At 43.8% G+C, this 22,970-nt stretch overlaps 1 protein-coding gene across 3 annotated transcripts in view; it reads left to right on the top strand.

The window, feature by feature from the left end:
- The window catches only part of KSR2 (kinase suppressor of ras 2), a 202,982-nt gene that overhangs the window by 21,100 nt on the left and 158,912 nt on the right, over positions 1–22,970 (top strand). For all 3 annotated transcript variants that reach the window (XM_087705677.1, XM_087705678.1, XM_087705679.1), the window contains exons 2-3: positions 6,380–6,520; positions 10,740–10,890. In XM_087705677.1, the coding sequence (XP_087561803.1) occupies positions 6,380–6,520; positions 10,740–10,890 (292 nt within the window). The remainder of the gene's footprint in view (positions 1–6,379; positions 6,521–10,739; positions 10,891–22,970) is intronic.

Here is a 22,970-nt window from a genome sequence, read left to right as displayed (position 1 = left end):
TCCTCATTAAATGCCTATCCATTGTGAAAAATCCATCCATAATCAGAGATGGAAGGTGGCTGAGCACAAGACAGTGGAGAGTAAAATCATTCTTTTGCTGCCCTGCTTAGGGGTCACCCAGAGATTTGGGTTGGGCAAACAAAACTTCCTCCAATTTCCTCCACTCCAGCAGGGTTGTACGATTCTCAGTCCTTACCTATATTTATCCCTTTCCCCCCTTTTTCAACCCATCGCAGAGATGATGCTTGAGCATCACATGCTCGACACACCGTAGTCATGCCATGGTGCAATTAGGTAATTTTAGACTCGGGAACTGATTATCTTATGCCCTCTGTTTCTCCGGAGACGTTAATTATTCCGAGGCATATTTATTTCTCCCCCAAACAAATAGGATTCAATCTGGGTCAGTCACCGGGACCAGAGGTCTTCTGAGGTTTTGGACCTATGCTGGAGACCATCCTCAGGGAACCTCGCTAGACTAGTGAAGAGAAGGGCCAGAGGTGACAGGATAGCAATATTTGAGGGGCTGCTACAGAGACGTGGGGGAGGGGGAGCAACCTATTTTCCAAAGCACCTGAAAAACAAGGAACAATGGATGGAAACTGTTCAAGGGGAGATTTAACCTAGAAATAAGGAGACATTTTTTTGACAATGAGAGCAATCAATCAGTGGAACAACTTGCCTTCAGAGCTTATGGGTGCTTCATCACTGGAGGCTTTCAAGAAGACAGCCACTTGGTCAGAAATGGTATAGGGTCTCCTGCTTGTGCAGGGGATCAGACTAGAAGACCTACAAGGTTCCTTCCAACTCTAAGTTAAATTCTAAGTTATACTTCTCTCTAGCAGAATGTGTGCTTTGGGCTATTCTATGCATAGTATTTGCTACTAAGATTGTTGGCTGAGCAGGGACAAAAATAGCTAGGGAAATCATTGTAGCCTGGGAAATGGGCCTCTGTCAGTCAACAGGAGGGCTGATTTACCAGCTGCTTATCATGTACTTAGGAACACAAGGAAACAACAGCTAACAACTTAATAGCCAGCCATCAACACCCCAATCAACAAATAAAAAGCCACACACAACTAGGCACCACATAAACACTACACACAGAGTAGCCCAAAGGACAAATTCTGCTTGAGAGAAATTTCCTGAGGATGGGCTCCAGCACAAGTCTGAAAGCTTGGAAGACTAAATTTCTGGTCCTGGTGAATGATCTAGATTGGATCCTGCAACATTATTCTGGGATATGTATATTTGATAAGCTGCCTGGGACAGCCAAGGAAAATCAGCAAAACCATAAAAAAGCAAAAGTTAGAATATTTCAGGCATGGGATGCGACACCCAGAAAAATATGCCATCCTTCACTTAATCCTCTCCAAGGAAAGATTGAAGGCAAATGAGATCCAGGCAGAAGAAGAACATCATGGCTTCAAAATCTAAGGAACCGGTTTGGGCAAAACTCAACAGTTTTGTTGGCTTTTTGTTTTTCCTTGAAACTCCATTAAATTAAATGTTTGTTTGTTATACCGTATTTTTCGGAGTATAAGACGCACCAAGGTTTTGAAGAGGTAAATTAAAAAAAGTTTTTGCACTCTGCAAACCTCCCAAAAATGGGCCGTTTTTCTCAAAAACAGGCCCATTTTTTTCTTTTCAAAAAAAGGGCTTGAATAGCCTGTAGGAGGCTTGTAGTGCTCCTGGAAAGTGGGCTGGGGCAAAAAATGAGCAAAAAATGGCCCGTTTTTCTTGAAAATGGGCCTGTTTTGTTGTAAAAAAAAGGGCATGGATAGCCTTTAGGAGGCTTATAGAGTGATGCTGGGGGCTGGGGGCGGGAGCAAAATTGAGCAAAAAATGACCTGTTTTTCACTCATTTCTGCCTTCCCCCAGCCCCCAGGAGCACTTTGCAAGGCTCCTAAAGGCTATGCATGGCCATTTTGGTGAAGGGGGCGGGGTTTCAGGAGGCAAAAAATGGTGTATTCAGTGTATAAGACGCATCCAGGTTTTCAGCCTCTTTTTTGAGGGAAAAAGTTGTGTCATACTCTGAAAAATACGGTAATTTTACATCGGCACCAAAACAATTCTGTTCATAATCCATTCCCTTAACCCAGAGGTCAGCAACCCCTGGCTCTGGAGCTGCATGTGGCTCTTTCATCCCTCTGCTGCGGCTCCTGGTTGCCGGTTGGCTCCACAATTGATAGGGCTTTTGATTAGGACAGGGAGAGGAAAAATGATGCCGCGCTAGGAGGAGACTGTGGTGGGGTAACCAGACTTCCGGTCAGCTCCAGAATTGAATGGTGGGTTTCTGGTTAGGATCTTTGTGGCTCTTTTAGTGTTTAAGGTTGCCGACCCTTGCCCTTAACCAAATAACCAATCTCGTTTTGCAAACTGCCTTGCGAAGGCCATTTGCGTTGAAAAATGGGATCTACTGAAATTTATCAACAAGCCTTTTTTTGGGGGGGAGAAAAAATTATATTTATAAATCCACTCTCTACTTTGCTGGTGAAGTGTGATAAGCAGATTGTGTGAATAAGGCTTAGGTATCTGATGGAGGAGGACTGTCAGGTGCGTGAAAAAAAATAACCTCTCGCTAAATATAAATGGAAATAGAATTGAGAAAGCTGATAAATAAGACAAATGGAAATTAAATTTACAAGGGCCTCCGTTCTCATTGGACCCTTGCAGGCACTACATACCCGCTGATACATAATTTGGAGTCTGTTAACCTCCATGCCCTGCTTAATTTTGTCGTTTTTCTAAAAGACTTGTTTTAATTTAAAAGAAATAATTGGGAAGCTAGAACAGAGCCAAGCGAACTGCCAGCCTCAAGCATAAAACATGTATTTCTCATTATGTTTCCGGAGCTGGCTTATATTTTGTACACATTTCTTTAAAATAATTCTGATAGTGTGCAATTCAGTTGTGCTTACAAGTGTGCCCAGCACCTTCATCTCTCAGGAAAGAGGCAGGAACTGAATTGGAGAGCCAGTTTGGGGTAGCGGCGAAGGGGCGAGCCTAGAAACCAAGTGACTTTGAGTTCTAGTTCCACCTTAGCTACGAATGGTGGCTGGGTGGCTTAGTTTAGTGCCAATCCTTCTCTCTCAACCCAGCCTAACTCATGGGGTGATTGTTGTGGGGAAAATAGGAAGAAGAAGGACTATTGTGTATCTTTGCTGCTTTGAGTAATGTATAAAGGTAAAGGTTCCTCTCGCACACATGTGCTAGTCGTTTCTGACTCTAGGGGGCAGTGCTCATCTCTGTTTCTAAGCCGAAGAGCCAGCGCTGTCCAAAGGCGTCTCCGTGGTCATGTGGCCGGCATGACTAAACACCGAAGGAGCACGGACCGCTGTTCCCTTCCCACCAAAGGTGGTTCCTATTTTTCTACTTGCATTTTTTACGTGCTTTCGAACTGCTAGGTTGGCAGAAGCTGGGACAAGTAACAGGAGCTCACTCTGTTACGCGGCGCTAGGGATTCGAACCGCTAAACTGCTGATCTTTCTGATTGACAAGCTCAGCGTCTGAGCCACTGAACCATTGCGTCCTTTATCATACATAACACTGGGGTGTCAAACTCAAGGCCTGGGGGCTGGATCCGGCCCACAAGGTGCTTAAATCTAGCCTGTGGGGTTGGCCTGGAAATATCAAAAGACCAGCCCACAGTGCCTCTGCCAGTTTTTAGCCAGCAGAGCTGCTGGAGGCCGGGGAGGCCAAAAACGGGCCACATGGGGAACCGTTTTCACCCCTCCTTCGGCCAGCAGAGTGCTGCAGGAGGCCATTGAGGGCAAAAACGAGGTGCAAGGCACCGTTTTGGTCAGCAGGGTGCTGCAGGAAGTGTCCCTCCCATCTCCCCTTGCTACTCACTTCAGCGGCCCACAGAGGAGAACTACAATGCAGCTCCAGCCCTCGAAGAAATCCAGTTTGACACCCCTGGCATAAAGCAATAAAGATGGGGTAAAAATCTAATACTTTGGCAGAGGTCAAGTGAGAAGAATTGAAGTCCTCCCTCAGCCAAGGGAGAGACTGGCTGCTGGACTTTTGGATCAGGCCCTTCCTCTGAAGGCGACTTCCAAGTGGTCCATTGGAAAAAGTGCTGGACCAGGACTGGGGAATCTCAGGTTCTGGTCCGTCTTTGGGCCTGGGAGCTCTCTGGGACGTCTCTGTCAGCCTCAGAACCAATGTGATGGTGAATCAGTGGTTGGATTCAATTTTCTTCACTACCGGTTCTGTGGGCATGGCTTGGTGGGTGTGGTAGGGGAAGGATACTGTAAAATCTCCATTCCCTCCCCACTCCAGGGGAAGGATGCTGCAAAATCTCCATTCCATTCCCATTCCAGGGGAAGGATACTGCAAAATCTCCATTCCCTTCCCATTCCAGGGGAAGGATGCTGCAAAATCTGCATTCCCTCCCCACTCCAGGGGAAGGATACTGCAAAATCCCCATTCCCTCCGTACTCCAGGGGAAGGAAACTGCAAAATCCCCATTCCCTCCGTACTCCAGGGGAAGGATACTTTAAAATCTCACTTCCCATGGGGGCGGGGCCAATGAGAGGTGGTATTTACTGCTTCTCCGAACTACTCAAAGTTTCCGCTACCGGTTCTCCAGAACTAGTCAGAACCTGCTGAATGCCACCTCTGGGGTGAAGGTGTTAGAACCAGGTCCTAGTCCCCCCTCAGCCACAGAAGCGTCTGGAGGACTGAGGGCCAGTCCCTCTCTCTCAGCCCAAGAGGCAGAATGGTTCAGTGGTAACCTGTTGAGCTAGGAGCAGAAATGTTCCCACGCTCTAATGAGCAGTAGGAATAACCTTGAGGTACAGATGCAACCAAGGCAATGGTTGACATCTGAATCTGGGGCAGAACTATGAGTCAGGCAGGTCTCAGATGTGACTCTCGCCAGTTCTCATTGGTGGGAGTGGTTTGGCCGGTGGGCGGGGAGCAATAGCAATAGCAGTTAGACTTATATACCGCTTCATATGGCTTTCAGCCCTCTCTAAGCAGTTTACAGAGTCACCATATTGCCCGCAACAACAATCCTGGTCCTCATTTTACCCACCTCGGAAGGATGGAAGGTTGAGTCAACCCTGAGCCGGTGAGATTTGAACAGCCGAACTGCAGAACTGCAGTCAGCTGAAGTAGCCTGCAGTGCCGCATTTAACCACTGCGCCACCTCGGCTCTTATTCAGCATATTCAGACTTGCAAGATTTTGCCACTGCAATTTCATAAAGGCGGCAGTATTTTCATTCATGACTTTGGACTCCTAGTCAGATCTTTGACCCGCTCCCTCGGGCTCAGCCTAGTCGTCTACCACAACTGAGCTTGTTGACTGGCAAGCTGACAGCCTGGCTTCGAGGCCCAGCGCCGCACGATGGGGTGAGCTCCTGTTACTTTGCCCAGCTCCTTCCAGCCTAGCCGCTCAAAGGCATGCAAATGCAAGTAGATCAATAGGTACCACTTCGGTGGGATAGCAACAGTGCCCCTCTGGCATATGGTCATGCTGGCCACATGACCACTGAAGCATCTTCAGACAACGCTGGCTCCCCCAGCTAAGAAACAGAGATGAGCAGTGTCCCCTAGAGTCAGACACAACTAGACAGGGGAAACCTTGAGCTTTATATACATATACACTTGCACACATACACACACGCAATGTTGGCTACCCACATAGGAGACAGTGAGAGGGAAATGCAGGAAATGTGGGTTGGGGTGGCAGGGAATCTCCCTCATTAATCGTGGCTTCTCCCTTAACCATCTCTCTCTCTCTCTCTCTCTCTCTCTCTCTCTCTCTCTCTCTCTCTCTCTCTCTCTCTCTCTCTCTCTCTCTCTCTCTCTCTCTCTCTCTCTCCCCCTCCCTCTCCCTCCCTCCCCTTCTCTCCCCTTCTCTCTCCCTCCCTCTCCTCTCTCTCTACTTCTTTCTCTCTCCACTTCTCTCTCCTTCTCTCTCTCTCCCTCTTTCCTTCTCACTCTCGCTCTCCTTCTCTCTCTCTCCACTTCTATTTCTTTGTCTCTCTCTCTCCTGTCTCCCTTCTCTCTCTCTCTCTCTCTCCCTCTCTCCCTCCCTCCCTCCCTCTATCCCCTTCTCTCTCCCTCCCTCTTTCCTTCTCTCTCTCCTTCTCTCTCTCTCCTGTCTCTCTCTCCTGTCTCCACTCTCTCTCCCTCCCTCTCTCCTTCTCTCCCTCCTTCTCTCTCTCCCTCCTTCTCTCTCTCTCTCCACTTCTATCTCCTCTCTCTCCTGTCTCTCTCCTGTCTCTCTTCTCTCTCTCCCTCTCTCTTGCCTCTCTCTCATTCTCTCTCATCCCTCCTGTCTCTCTCCTTCTCTCTCTCTCTTTTCTTCTCTCTCTCTCTCTCTGTCTCTTTCCTTCTCTCTCTTTCTCTCTCTCCTTCTCTTTCCAGAGTAAGCTGGTGAAATACTTCAGCCGTCAACTCTCCTGCAAAAAGAAGGTGTCCCTGCAGGAGCGAAATGCCAAGCTGGAGGGCTTCCCGCAGCTCTGGCACTGGTTTCGCATTGTCAACATCCGCAAGGAGGTCATGGAGGTGAGCGAGGCCTGAATGGCAGCAGTTATTGGTTCCCTTCGACACTATTGCTTCCTGTTGGTCTCCTTGTCCCCTTCCTGCCCCCATCAGTCCGTCATTACAAAACTCCCTGAATCTGCCAGCTAGGATTGTATTCTCGCACTTCATTTCTTTTGAGGGGTCTTTGGTGCTCTCTGAGCTCGATTGTTCTCTTGAGGCTGTTTCTTCATCCAACTAGGTACTTGCCCAGCACTGGTGATGTTATGTAATTTGGGTAATGAAATATCTGCAAGGAAACAACCAAGCTCAGAGCACAAAGGACCCCATTGTCCCCCCCCAACTCCTCCTCCTCCTCCTGCTCTCCTCACACTCAACTCTCTTCTAGCACCAATGATATTTACCCAGTCTCATTACAAAACATCTACAAGAAACCACCAACCTCAGAGGGCACCACGGACCCCACAGTCCGTCCCTCCTCTTCCTCTGCTCTCCACACACCCAACTCCCTTCTGTCACTGATGATGTTCCTTAGTTGAGCAATGAAACGTCTGCAAGAAAACAACCAAGCTCAGAGAGCGCTAAGGACTCTATGGTCCTCCTCCTCCTCCTCCTCCTCCTCCTCCTCCTCCTCCTCCTCCTCCTCCTCCTCCTCGAAAACTCCACTCCCTCCTTTCTGCCATCTTTATTACATGGGGCTGCCCTTGAAGACTACTGTAGGAAAAAGAGTGGCAGGACCTGGGGGCAGAGTCAAAAGAGAAAGCACCTTAGAATCCCTACATAGCCACAAGCAAACTAAGTCCAACCTCCCTTGAATCCCATTAATCCAGGGGTCGGCAACCTCAAACACTCAAAGAGCCACAAAGGTCCTAAGTGGAAGCCCCCCGTTCAATTCTGGAGCCGACCGGAAGTCCGGTTTCCCCACCATAGAGTCTCCTTGTAGTGCGGCATCCTTTTTCCGCTACCTGTCCTAACCGAAAGTCCTATCAATTATGGAGCTGACCAGAAAACCCCGCCCATTGCCATCACATCTCCACCTGCTCCGCCCTGCTTCACCCCTCCCAAAACCGGAAGCTCCTCTCAAAATTGTGGTGCCGACTGGCGACAGGGAGCCACGGCAGAGGGATGAAAGAGCCACATGCAGCTCCAAAGCTGCAGGTTGCTGACCCCTGCGTTAATCCTTATCTGACTCCAAGTAAGTGCTAAGCTTGAGGAGTTTAAGGTCTGTGCCAAAGATCTTGTCCACACAAGAAGGTCTCATTAAATTGATTTATTGCCACTCACGCCTATGCACAGGAGTCACAGGTTTAGAAATACGAAATATAAACAAATAAACAGATAATATAATAACATTCCTGTTAACTGTTTACCCATGTTTTAATGATAAAGCAACACTTATTGCTTTGATTGTTGTAAACCTCTGTAATGCTTGATTGTGGCAGTGTACAGAAATGATACAGAGACACGAATCCATGCAGGCATAAAAAGGCTCCTTTGGAGCATTCCTGATGTCAATTGATTACTTCCCAGAATATAATTGGGGAGGGGCAGAGAGAAGAATAGCATGGGCCATCTCAGACAAGAATGAAAAATGCTTTTATTTAAACCGACCACCTATATAAAACTATTCAGTACATTTCATGGATATTCCCCATATATTGAGCCTGATTTCTCTTAGGCCACAATAAAAATTGCAGTTCTCCACTTTTCAGATGTTTATGGGCTCTTTGCAACTCTGGATACATTTTTAGGTTCTTTTTTTTTCTGGCAGGGAAAGGAGAAAGTCTTTAAATTGTGTTTTTTTTTTCAGTGCATGATTTCAACAGAAACACAAGAGGGCAGCAGTGCTCTATCTTACTGAACATTTCATTGGGGGGGGGGCAAAGAGAGACAGAGACAGACAGAGACAGAGATGAAGACAGAGAGACACAGAGAGAGAGACACAGAGAGAGAGAGACACACAGAGAGAGACTGACATACAGAGAGAGAGAGACAGAGACAGAGAGAGACACACAGAGAGAGACACACACAGAGAGACAGAGAGACAAAGAGAGAGAGACAGACACACACACATAGATAGGGACTGACAGAGAGAGAGAGACTGACACACACAGAGAGAGACAGAGAGACAAACACAGAGAGAGAGAGACAACAGAGAGACAGAGAGACACACATAGAGAGAGATATACACAGAGACAGACAGAGAGAGACAACAGAGAGAGACAACAGAGAGAGAGACAGAGAGACACACACATAGAGAGAGAGACAGAGGGGGACAGAGGGGGACAGAGAGAGTGGGGGACAGAGAGACACACAGAGAGAATGCCAGAGAGAGACAGAGAGAGAGACAGAGAGACAGACAGACAGACAAATTTTACAGCTGCAAATGAGGGATTTGCATTGTGATGTTCATCATCATAAAAATTGCTTGTACAAATGATACGAGGAAGAACAATCTAGTGAGTAAAATTGTGTGCTTATTACTAAAATTACGTCTTCTCCCTATCTAAAATCTAATATTCTGCCTTCTGCAATTTCTCGAGTTTTCTTCTGTAATGAAAAGAATCTTCTGTAACTGAGAATTCCCTTTTGCATTTCCCCTGGTGGTTCTTTTAGAGCTGGCTTTAGAGGTGACAAAATGGGGCAGCAAGTATACGCATAATCCTCAAATTATGACTGCAGTTGAGCCCGAAATGTATGTTCCTAAGTGAGAAATCTGTGGAGTGAGTTTTGCCCTGTTTTACGACTTTTCTGCCCCCTTTTGTTAAGTGAATCATTGCAGTTGTTAAATTAGCAACACGGTTGTTAAGTGAATCTGGTTGACTCAGATTCCACATTGACTCAGCTTGTCAGGAGGTCGCAAAAGGGGATCACGTCACCCCGGAGACACTGCAACCGTCATAAATATGAGCCAGCTGCCAAGTGTCTGAACATCAATCCTGTGACCATGGGGATGCTACAATGGTAATAGGTGTGAAAAATGGGCCTAGGTGGCTTTTTTCAGTGCTGTCATAACTTGGAACGGTCACTTTGAACGGCTGTAAGTCGAGGACCACCTGTACCAATAGCAGTGTCCCATGTTGCAACCTTGTTTTGCAGGACTCTTTTTCATGCATTGACATTCCTCCCAGGGACACGTTTTAGCTGGCCACCCCCCTTTGTATTTCTATTTGTATTTATTAGTTTGTCAAATGTGTACAAGATAGCAGGTATAAATATAAATGTTAAGTAAGCTCCCCGTTGGGAGAACATTCAGAGAAGTGTTGTGAGAGTTGTGTTGGAGAACACACAAACCAGCATACAGAGACACAGCAGTTTAAATAGGCTTTTACTTTCTTGAAAATAGAGGTATCGGAGTACATCAAACAGTCCAAATCATACATGGTTAAGACAGTCAGTCATCAATGTCTTTCAGTTAAGGGATAATCCAAATAACATAGTCCAGTATCATATAATCAAAGTTTGCTAGCAGTTGCAAAAACTTACAATAGCACTTTCTAACAGCCAGCTTCCAAAACACTCAGATCAGATCAGCCCAGCATCTAACGAACAGAGAGCTAACAGTCATTCTGGCTCCCTCTTATGGCTGATTGAGGAAAACAGCAACCAATCACATTTTAGAGTATGATTTAAAGAAACAGGTATAGCATTGCTATATGATTTATATATTGCCAACCCAACTGTTAGATTATATTCCTAACAATAAACATGGACATGGATGAAAGAAAGGAGTACAAATAAATGGGGACAGTAGGACAGGGACGGTAGGCACGCTGGTGCACTTATGCATGACTCTTTTACGGACCTCTTAGGAATAGGGTTGAGTCCACGGTAGACAGTTTAAAGGTTGAAGCTATGGGGAGGGTTTGAGGCTGTAACAACAGAGTCAGGTAGAGCATTCCAGGCGTTGACCGCTCTGTTGCTGAAGTCGTATTTTCTGCAATCGAGATTGGAGCAGTTTACCTTGAGTTTGTATCTATTATTTGCCTGTGTATTATTGCGGTTGAAGCTGAAGAAGTTGTTGACAGGTAGGACGTTGTAGCAGACAATTTTGTGTACTGTGCTTAGGTCAGACCGAAGGCGGCGCAGTTCCAGGTTGTCCAAGCCCCAAATTTCAAGCCTGGTGGCGTAAGGGATTCTGTTGTGAGCAGAGGAGCGGAGGACTCCTCTCGTGCCTTCCGTTGCTAACTTCTCTAACCGCTGAAATCTCCTTCTTGTTCTTTCTCTCTCTCTCTTCCTCTAGCAAATCTCCTCCGGGCAACTGAGTCTGGAAGACCTCTTAGAGATGTCAGACGAGCAGGTCTGCAAGACGGTGGAGAAATTTGGGGCGAACTGGGAAGAATGTGCCCGACTCAACGCCTCTCTCTCCTGTCTCCGGAACGTGTATAAGTCAGGTGCGGGAGCCCAGATTTCTCTTCTTCTGGTTGGCGGTGGGCGAGGGTTGGTTCAGTCTCACGTTTCTCCTGGGGAAAACACAAACCATAGAATAGCAGGGCCAGAAGGGACCTTGGAGGTCTTGTGGTCTAACCCCCTGCCCATGGCAGGAGATCCTATACCATTCCAGACAAATGGCTGTCCAGTCTCTTCTTGAGACTACTGTCCACACAGGTAGCTTAGAAATGAGAAAGTCTTTAGTCCGAATGCTTTATGCCATCTCCACAGTTAATATTTTATCTCTATCTGAAGAGGCTCCCACATTTGAATTCTTTTTTTCTCTCAAATTTTTTCTTTTATTTTTAAACATTAAAAAAACATTAAAAAAATTCTCATCAATTACATACAGCAGAAGTGTTTTTGTGTCCATATTCTCAATTACATATACATATACAATCACAGATTTTCCATCTAATATAACTAAATACCTCACTTCATTGTACAACATATATGCAATTATGATTAATATTTTTTCCCAATAAACCTAATTCGCTTACATTCTTGATTGTCTGCTTAATAACAATATACCTTTATATATTCACTTATCCCATTCTGAATATTTTTACAATATAAAAAAAAATTACCCACTGTTTATATTTGTATATCACTATTTTAAATTATGTATAATCCCACCAATCATGCTTATGTTCATTATTGTCCTTGTACGTCATACATTCAAACAAAGAAGTTATTCCTTCATTTTTCAGCAAGGTATTCTAAATATTCACTTCATATATATATATATACCAATTTTTGATTACTTCCTTATTTGAATTCTTATTTTGGAGTATCTCGGGTCAGGCTGGGTTACAAATTCACAACTTCTGTTCCCCATTGATCTCCATTTTTCTCTCTCTTTTTTTTTTTTAATAACTCTCTTTTAAAAAAATTCTGCCTTGTTTTTTTAACGATCTCCAAATCTAGGCTGGGATCAACCATAAACCCCAGACAACAGAAACAGCCTAGTTGGTTTGTTATGGGGATAGCTATCCCAGCTATCTGTGTTCTGACCTAGGCTTCCCGATAAAGCATAAATCACACACTTAGTCCCAAAAGCCCTCTTTTTATTTAAATGGCTGTGAATTATGTCCATTCACAGCACACAATGATTCACAAACAGTCTGGGAAGAGTCCGACAGATGTCTGCCACAGTCTTTTAGGGTAACACTGATAAGCACCCAACTTTATCTCCCTTGAAATGCTGCCAGAGACCGAATTGCCAATTAGTTTTGCAAGGCCAAATGGAGCACAGAGTCAAACGGAGCTTCTCAGAGTTTGAACCGACCAAAATGAACAAAGTTGCTTCCTGCGAAGGTTCACGTCTGTTTGCTCCTCTTTGATGTCTTACGGGAGGGGGCCAATCATCGCCAAGCCTTACTCCCGAGTTGTCCCTTTTGTCTTAACTGTTCTTGCCTTCTGGCAGCTCTGCACATGCGGACACTGGGAACAGGCTCCTCCTGTTCCTCTGCCTTGCTGATGTCTGACTCTGGAGGCTCTGGAGGCAGCACATAACTCCCAGATGGCCCTGCCCCCCTCTCTGCCTCCGACGCGGAGCCCTCGTCCGAGCGTTCCCCATACTCCAGTAATGGCCCATGTTCCTCCCCAACCTCCTCACTGTCCGAATCTACTGCCAGATCCGCTGGCCACTGATGGGGCCACAACAATCTGGAGCATTTACCATTGGCTCCTGTGGCTCGGTCTATCCTGGCACGTGATGTATTTGTTGGGAAAGGATCTGCTCTGGTAGGAAGGAGAAAAAAGGAGAAAGAAATCTCACAAGGAGATTAAAAGATATGAGGGAACATATGAAACAAACAGAGGCTAAAACATATGAAGAAAGGTTGTGGGATTTATATATATATATATATATATATAGATAGATAGATAGATAGATAGATAGATAGATAGATAGATAGATAGATAGATAGATAGATAGATAGATAGATAGAGATAGAGATAGAGATAGAGATATAGAGATATAGAGATATAGAGATATAGAGATATAGATAGATAGATAGATAGATAGATAGATAGATAGATAGATAGATAGATATAGATAGATAGATATGTGTGTGTGTGTGTGTGTGTGTGTGTGTGTGTGTGTTTTATTTGTGCTGATAAATAAATAAAGGGAGATTAGTATAGATCTATTTCAAGCTATTTAGCTCTCATCAGCTAGCCATACCCTTACTGGGATTTGAACTTATCCGTTATCAGCGAAGCCAGGGTGAAAGGTATCTATTAGATTTTTACACAGATTTTTTCGCTGATAACGGATAAGAGCCTGTGGCCTAATGGCTAAGATGTGTGCCTAGTATGTAATATAGCCCAGGTTCAAATCCCAGTAAGGGTATGGCTAGCTGATGAGAGCTAAATAGCTTGAAATAGATCTATACTAGTCTCCCTTTATTTATTTATCAGCACAAATAATAAAAAAGCCACAAATATAACAAAGGCAACAGTAAAAATATTGGGTTTCTGTCGTGATGGACTCTTGTGACGAGCCGATTGACAGATGATGGAAGCAGTTAGCTTTCTCCCATAATTGGGGCTTACCAGGGGTTGTAAAATTCTAATATATATATATATATATATATATATATATATATATATATATATATATATATATATGTGTGTGTGTGTGTGTGTGTGTGTGTGTGTGTGTGTGTGTGTGTGTGTGTGTGTGTGTGTGTTATTTGTGCTGATAAATAAATAAAGGGAGACTAGTATAGATCTATTTCAAGCTATTTAGCTCTCATCAGCTAGCCATACCCTTACTGGGATTCGAACCTGTGCTGTATTGCATCTTAGGCAAACGTCTTAGCCATTATGCCACAGGTCTCCTCCTTATCAGCTGAATTTGCCGATGGTAGAGATATATATATATCCTTCTGTACAACATTTCCACCTCAGTATACATCCATTGTAAATGTACTTCTCCCCCCTTATTTCAGTTCCACTTTGTCTATACATATGATACTATTATATACATTCCTTAATTTACAATCCTTCATTCCATTTATACATGTTTCTTCATCTCTACCTATACATTGCTAATTTCTAACTCCTGTGTCTTCTTCATTTAGTCTTTCTTGAAGCTTTACACCTGTCTTCTAGCCATTTGTACCCCTCGTTCCATATCATATAATACTGTTTCCTCCTTTTCTTTTATTTCCTTTGTAAATTTGTCCATCTCTGCACACTCTAACCCTTTCGTTATCACATTCCCCTCTATTGGTATATTATTATTCTTCCAATTTTGTGCCTACGTTAGTTTCGATTCAAGCCTTTTCTTAATGTATGTTACAAGTCCTCATTCCCCCCCCCCTGTTGCGTTAATTATACATATATCTTCCCTAACTTTGGGCTTTCTAATAATTTGCTATATTGTTTTTTGATGTGTACCTCCTGGGATGTGTCTAGTCATTGCAGTTTTAGCTTCACATGGTTGCTAAATAATTAGTTGCAAATTGAGGACTACCTGTTGTAGGTACTACCTGATCAACATGGTCCATTCCTCCCCCCCCCTCTGGCTCTTAACTGATAATTTGCCGATGGTGGAGATTGCTGCGGAAAATAAAACTGAGGTTGCCTAGCAACATCAGGGCAATTTTACGGCATTCGGGAAGGGGCTGGATTTTTTTCCAGTTGTAGGTATCTATGTCTCTTCTCTGCTTCTGACCTCTTGGACCTTCTGTGGCTCCCTGAAGGAGTGTAGAGAACAGCAGCCCATAAATAATCCAAAGAATTTAAGACCGGAATCTGTCAGGAAAAACAATCAGGAGTTTTCTTCCCACCTGACGGGGAGCTCAGTGGTTTCGAAATCCTAGCAGGCCTCCTGGGAAACAACAGGAGAAGTTAGGGCAACAAGATGAGAAGAGAACCGAGACCACCCTCCACTGAATAGAACAAAACAGAACATAGAATATAAAATAGAATACTATAGAATATAATATAGAATATAATATAGAATATAATATAGAATATAATATAGAATAGAATATAGAATAGAATAGAATATAGAATAGAATATAGAACAGAACAGAACATAGAATAGAATATAGAATAGAATATAGAACAGAAGAGAACATAGAATAGAATAGAATAGAATATAGAACAGAATATAGAATAGAATATAGAATAGAATATAGAATAGAATAGAATAGAATAGAATACAGAATAGAACAGAACATAGAATAGAATATAGAATAGAATATAGAACAGAAGAGAACATAGAATAGAATAGAATAGAATATAGAACAGAATATAGAATAGAATATAGAATAGAATATAGAATAGAATAGAATACAGAATAGAACAGAACATAGAATAGAATAGAGAATAGAGAATAGAGAATAGAGAATAGAGAATAGAGAATAGAGAATAGAGAATAGAGAATAGAGAATAGAGAATAGAGAATAGAGAATAGAGAATAGAGAATAGAGAATAGAGAATAGAGAATAGAACAGAACATAGAATAGAATAGAATATAGAATAGAATATAGACTAGAATAGAATAATAGAGTTGAAAGCAACCTTGGAGGTCTTCTAGTCCAACCGCCTGTTCAGGCAGGAAACCCTACACCACTTCAAACAAATGGATATCCAAATGGATATTAAAAGCTTCCAGTGTTGGAGCACTCAAAACCTCTGGAGGCAACTTCTGTTCCATTGGTTGACTGTTCCAACTGTCAGGAAATTTCTCCTTGATTCCAGGTTGGGTCTCTCCTTGATTAGTTTCCACCCTTTGCTTCTTGTTCTGCCTTCAGGTGCCTTGGAGAACAGGTGGACCTCTTCTTCTCCGTGGCGGCCCCTCAATGACTGGGAGGCTGCCCTCATGTCACCCTTGGTTCTTCTCTTCCTGAGGCTAGGCTTGACTTAGACCTTTTTTTTTGGACCCGGTCCAAAGAGGTAAATCACAACCAGACAAGCCACATTGCAGGCCCCATGCACCTGATGAAGTGACCTTCTGGATCATCTATCTTTTAATAAAAATTGTTCACCTGGAAAGGTTCTGATTTATGGCAAACCAAATCGCTTTGCAGCCATTAGACCCTTGCTGGTTTTGTGTCTTTCGAACAGTAGAGGGCGCTATAGGACAACTGAAATTCAGAGGAACTGCAATTTACCGTAAATAAGACATATATTTTGTACAGATAGTTAGCTACATAAATAGATAATAGAGAGAAATAGAAATAGATAGATAGATAGATAGATAGATAGATAGATAGATGATAGATAAGTATATAGATAGATAAATAGATAGATTGATTGATAGATGATAGATTGATACATAGACTGATAGATGATCGAGAGAAAGAAAGATGATAGATAAGTAGATAGATAGATAGATAGATAGATAGATAGATGATAGATAGATAGATGTAGATGATAGATGATAGATGATAGATGATAGATGATAGATGATAGATGATAGATGATAGATGACAGATAAATGATTGATGGATTGATAGATGATAGAAAGAGATAGATAGATAGATAGATAGATAGATAGATGGATGGATGGATGGAATGGATGGATGGATGGATGGATGGATGGAATGGATGGATAGATAGATAGATAGATAGATAGATAGATAGATAGATAGATAGATTGATTGATTTCATGAAAAGAAAAGATTCTGGGTTGTATGGTAGACTTTCAATTCAATTGGTTTCTGTCCACCAGGAACCTTAAGTTGATCGGTTCACCACAAAACCGCGCTCAACTAAACCTCGCCCGACTACCGCGTCGCTGACATCATCAACAGGGCGACAACAGCGCGGAGACAGAAGCACGCTGTAAACCCTAAACCTAAAATTAACCCCTAAACCTAAACCTAACCCCCCTAAACCTAATCCTAAACCTAACACTAACCCTAATCCTAAAACCTAACACTAAACCTAACCCTAAACCTAACCCTTAACTAACCCTTAACCAAACCCTAAACCTAATCCTAACCCTTAACCTAACCCTAAACCTAACCCTAACCCTTAACCTAACCCTAAACCTAACCCTAAACCTAACCCTTACCTTAAGTTGAATCGGTTTGCTTTCAAAGTGCTATTTAAAGCGCCCTTCTTTCTCCGCGCTGGCTGTTGTCGCCCTGTTGATGATGTCAGCGACGCGGTTTAATCGGGCGCGGTTTAGTCGAGCGCGGTTTTGATGGGTCACGAGTTGATCGACTGATTACGTTCCACCAAGTTCCTGTTGATTTTTAGTGACCGCATAGATATTCTCCATGATGATCTGTCACTAACTGGGTCTTCAGACAACCAGTGCACTCATGGTGACTGTAATTGAATCCATCCCTCTTGGTGCTGGTCATTTTCTCCTACTCTTTCCTTCCGTCTTTCTCAGAGTCTTTACATCCTGGTCTTTGCATCATGTGTCCAAAGTAGGAAGATTTGAGCCCCGGCGATTCGTGTCCTGAGTGAGATCTGTGGGCTGATTGGTTCAGTGATCCATTTTCATTTTTTCCTGACTGTCCACGGTAGGCGTCTTCCCCAGCACCAAAGCTCAAAGGAATCAATTCTCGTCCTAGCCTACTTTTTCAAACTCTACTTTTAGTTTCCATAGAGTGCTACAGGAAATACTACAATTTGAATATTTTTGACCTTTGTAGCTATGTAGACTCATCATGGCATTTGACTACTCTGTGATGACCTGGAGCATGGCACAGAGGCAATCCAGTCAGCTAATAGTTCAAACTACCCCTTTATTGCTCCAACGTTCCCCCAAATCCTTCCACGTTTCTGACAAGTCTCAGAGCAAAGTGATTCTCCCTCCCTCCCTCCCTCCTTCCCTCCCTCCCTCCCTCCCTCCCTCCCTCTCTCTCTCCCCCTCTCTCTCTTACACACACACACTGGTGTGAATCAGGGAAAGTGGAGCTTCCAGGAACAGGCCGAGGAAGAAATTAAGTTTTGTCTGGCTGCATTGATTTCCACGCTAATCAAGCTGGCAGAACGGAAGCAGCCAACTGTATTGCGTCCTGGGAAAAACTTGATACAACTATAAACTCTTCTCGTGTTCAGGAAGGAGCCTCTTTTATGTTAAAAGGGAAGAAATCTCTCTGCATAATTATACTTCCAGTCGCATTTGATTCTTCCCTTGGTTGCTTTTCCTTCCTCGGCTTCCTTCAGGCATGACATTAAATTTATCACTCATGAAAAAAAAAAAAGGAAGGCAGCTTGCATGTGGTTCAGCTGGCCTTTTTTATTTTACCAGAGACTCTCTTTATGGTCCTTATTTAAAGAACAGGGACTTTGGGCTATCTGGCTTGAAGCTGGCAGGCAAAACTTTAGCTTCCTTAAAAAAATAATCAAGGTGATGATTATGAAGCTTGGCTGGGAATGGAAGAAGCTCTACCTTGATTCCTATATAAGAATAAGACATATAAGAATAAATGAAAATGAAATGAAACGAAATATAAGAAGCTCTGATGATGAGTGGTGGAGAGAATTATGTCAAGAGTTTGTTGCAGCAATAACATCCAGAAAGCACACACAGATCACTGATTCAGCAGGATTCATTAACTTCTCTTTATATATAACATAACACATAAAGGAAATATACAATACTAAAAGCAGGCTTTCCAACGTGATAGTAAATACAGGCAAACACAGGCAGAGGAGAGAACAGTTTCAGTTTCAGTTCAGAGCAGACTAATTTTGAACTCAGCACAGACTCAGAGCTACAGATCTAAGCCAGGCCGAGGCTCCTAGCTGTCTCCAGCAAACACTGTTTCAGTTTCCAAACAACCCTCATTGGCTGACTTAGTTGCTATACCTGTTCATTGGCTGACCTTGTTACTATGTCTCTGCCAAGTCATGAACTGTAATGATACACTGACAAATTAAGCCTGTCTTAAACGAAGAGAAGGATTAGAGGGGACGTGATCACTTTCTTCCAGTACTTGGGGCGCTCTCTCAGAGAAGAGTCGCTTGGCTTATTCTCCAAAGCACCGGCAAGAAGTAATGGGTGGAAACTTGTTAAAGAGAGATCTAACCTAAAAGCAAGGAGAGATTCTTGGACAGGGAAAAAAATTAACCAGTGGAACAGCTTGCCTCCAGAAGTTGTAAATGCTCCAACACTGGAGGTTTTCAAGAAGAGAATGGGCAGCCATTTGTCCAAGATGGAATAGAGTCTTGTGCCTTGGGCAGGGGGTTAGACTAGAAGACCTCCAAGGTCCCTTCCAGCCTTATGATTCCTTCTTCCATGTTCTCTTCCTGTCCAATCAGCTAAGGAGCTTCCTCCTCCTCCTCTTTCTGCTATGTATTCAAGATGGATGGTGATTAATATTTATACGTAAGGGTATATAGGTTTATACATATGTATGTATATAGCATGTCTATATGTGCATTATGGATGTGTATTGTTTTGAGAGCAAGCAACAGAATTTCATTTTTAATGTGTGCCAGTATACCCACAGTTAAAAAAAAATGACGCTAAAGGTTATCTTATCTTACTCTGATTAATGGTTGTTGTTGTTTTTCCTCAATATAACACTCCAGGGATTAGGTTTATTTTCAAATGGCTGCGGATCCCTTTTAAAGAGAGGTCACAGGAATCGAACCCGGGGCTTCTCTGCAGGGAAAGCCGATGCCTTGTGGTTGAGTTAGGGTCCTTCTTTGACTTTCTGCCAGCGTTTCATTCTCAATCTCTCTGTGTGCGTCCACTTCCTCTCAGAACTGTTTGGTTTCACTGGTTAAAGCAATCAGTTTGCTTAAACGGTGGAGTTTGGTTTATGGGGCTAAGTGTGGCTTAGCAAATCCTAGCTTAGCTTATTGTGAGAACACAGTAGGTGAGTGTGAATGAGTGTATCCTAGCCTGCTTTTCTTTCAAAGACACGGCATTGGAGGAAAAACCCGAGCCCACGAAAGTGGACTTGCCACCAAAGCTCTATAGATCAGGAATCAGCAATCTGTGGCTCTGGAGCCACATGTGGCTCTTTCACCCCCCTATTGCAGCTCCCTGTTGCTGATCGGCTCCACAGTTGATAGGGCTTTCGGTCAGGACAGGTAGAGGAAAAAGGATGCCGTGCTAGGAAGAGAATCTATGGTGGGGGAAACGAACTTCCGGTTGGCTTCAGAATTCGACGGGGGGCTTCCAGTTAGGACTTTTGTGGCTCTTTGAGTGTTTAAGGTTGCCGACCCCTGCTGTAGATGGTAGATGCCGATTTTTCTCAGGTATAACTTTGCCGCATGTGTGTGTTTGTGTGTCAGTTTTTAACAGCAATTTCTAATGATTGAGACAGTGGCTCTTGAGCGTAAAGCCAACTCCCCCCCCCACATTTTCCCATCTCCACACAGATCCAGAGATAAGGAGATTTGCCCGAAATTTAATATCCCCAGACATGGAGGCTTCCTCCAATGCAATCCTGAAATGCGGCTGCTTTCTCTTTAAAACACTTTGCATCGTCGTCGTCTTCTTTTTTTAAGTTGCAATAGATGGAAGAGTCAAGACGGATATTAATAAATTAGGATAAGGGGCAATGTCAGTATCAGTTAATGAGTCATTAATTAGGGCCGTTCAATTTCCTAGGACATATCTCCATGGGAATCATGTGCTGGCGGGAGGCAGGGAGGGGAACGTTAGCCTGTTTGTAGGCTTCCTTCAATCTCGCAGGGAGAAAGAAGCTAAAATATCTGATATTTCTGCCTCTCAATATGGCAGGGAAGTGATTCGTTTCCTTCCTGGTGTTTGGACTACAGCGCCCATCTTGCTCCCTGGGTATGAAGCCGAGAAGAGCACAGTTTCCCTACTCCTGTGTTAGGTCATCTCATAAAAAAAAAAGTTGAGAATGCAGAAAAGAGCAACAAAGATGATTAGGGGGCTGGAGGCTAAAACATAGGAAGAACAGTTGCAGAAAATGTATATGTCTAGTTTAATGAAGAGGGATGCGGTGGTTCAGTGGCTAAGACGCTGAGCTTGTCCATCAGAAAGGTCGGCAGTTCAGTGGTTCGAATCCCTGGCGCTGCGTAATGGAGTGAGCTCCCGTGACTTGTCCCAGCTTCTGCCAACCTAGCAGTTGGAAAGCAGGTAAAAAATGCAAGTAGAAAAATAGGAGCCACATTTGGTGGGAAGGGAACAGCGTTCCGTGCGCCTTTGCCGTTGAGTCATACCGGCCACATGACCACGGAGACGTCTTTGGGCAGCGCTGGCTCTTCGGCTTTGAAACGGAGATTTGTCTAGTCTAATGAAGAAAAGGCTTAGGGCAGTGATGGCAAACTTTTTCAGGACCGAGTGCTCAAACCAGAATGTGTGTGTGCCGGAGACCCAGAAAGACCAGCTGTGCATGCCAGAAACCTGAAGACAGCTGGCTGGTGCGCATGTGCGTGCCCCCCATCTGGTCTTCAGGTTTCCGGCCTCTGGCACGCACAGAGATCAACTGGCTGGCATGCATGCATGTACCAGAAACCAGAAGAGCAGCTGGCAATGACATGCATGCCCACAGAGAGGGCTCTGCATGCCACCTCTGCCATGCGCGCCATAGGTTTGCCATCACGGCCTTGGGGGTGTGTGTGACATGATAGCAGATTTCCAATATCTAAAGGGCTGCCACAAAGAAGAGGGGGTCAACTTATTCTCTAAAGAACTAGAGGGCAGAACAGGAAGCAATGGGTAGAAACTAATCAAAGAGAGAATTAACTTAGAACTGAGGAGGAATTTCCAGACAGTGAGAACAATTAATCAGCGGAACAACTTGCCTCCAGATGTGGGTGCTCCATCACTGTAGGCTTTCAAGAAGAGACTGGACAGCCATTTGTCTGAAGTGGTGTAGGGTTTCCTGCCTAGGCAGGGGGTTGGACTAGAAGACCACCAAGGCCCCTTCCAACTCTATTATTCGCTTAAGCCATCACCTTTGGGCTGTCAGAAGTTCAGTTCAGGTCCCTTTCTCAGTGAAATGGTGGTTTGGTTTGGGATTAATGTAATATGTGAATCTAGCAGGGATTGCAAGTCATGGTTTATTACTTCAGTTCATATGTGAACCCAGTGCAGTTTGTGGTTTATTTAACAAACTGAGATTAACCTACCGGAGCTTCTAATGAACTGAGAACTTAATTTAAGTCTCTGCGTAAGCCTTAAGGCTTACCTTAAGGAGCTGTTTAAAAATCAGCAAGTGCAGCCTTGGGTTCTTTTGTTGGGTTGGGAATTTGGCTATAAAAACGGCAAAGGAAGAGTAAGGAAATGATGTGAGATCTCTCTAACAGAGAACTGCACGGCCCTTTTTGGAAATGCAAACGCGATTTTCCCAAGGCTGGGTTTGAGTGGAAGAAAGATAGGTAGGTAGGTAGGTAGGTAGGAAGGAAGGAAGGAAGGAAGGAAGGAAGGAAGGAAGGAAGGAAGGAAGGAAGGAAAAGGTGATTCAATCTCCCTTCTTTTGTTTTCAGAGCAGCTGCAGCACTTTTTAAAGTATGCCAGCCAGGATTTGTTGCCTTTCCCCACAACTGTTGTCATTTGGTTTAGTAGAATAGGCATGCCCTCTTCAGTATTTCTGTGTCCATGATTAAGACACGAAATGTATGTATGTATGTATGTATGTATGTATGTATGTATGTATGTATGTATGTATCCATCCATCCATCCATCCATCCATCCATCCATCCATCCATCTATTTATCTATCTGGGAAAGGAAGGAAGGAAGGAGAAAGGGGAGGGGAGAATGTAAGGAAAGGAGATGGAGGAGAGGGGAGAAGAGAAAGAAAGGGAAAGAAGAAAGGACAGGAAAAAGGAAAGGAAAAAAGGAAAGGAAAGAAAAATGGAAAGGAAAAAGGAAAGGAAAAGGGAAAAAGGAAGGGCAAGGGAAAAAGGAAAAAGGAAAGGAAAGGAAAAAGGAAAAGAAAGGAAAGGAAAAAAGAAAGAGGAAAGGAAAGCTAACAGTTGCCCAGGCCCTTTCTCTTGGGCTATCTATCTATCTATCTGGGAAAGGAAGGAAGGAGGGAAGGAGAAAGGAGAGGGGAGAGGGGAGAATGTAAGGAAAGGAGATGGAGGAGAGGGGAGAAGAGAAAGAAAGGGAAAGAAGAAAGGAAAGGAAA

The sequence above is a fragment of the Thamnophis sirtalis genome, unplaced genomic scaffold, assembly GCF_051295495.1.
Source record: "Thamnophis sirtalis isolate CommonGarterSnake01/CBP01778 unplaced genomic scaffold, rThaSir2_p1.2 scaffold_2, whole genome shotgun sequence".
NCBI classification, from domain to species: domain Eukaryota; kingdom Metazoa; phylum Chordata; class Lepidosauria; order Squamata; family Natricidae; genus Thamnophis; species Thamnophis sirtalis.
This window is presented reverse-complemented; position numbering and strand designations above follow the sequence as displayed.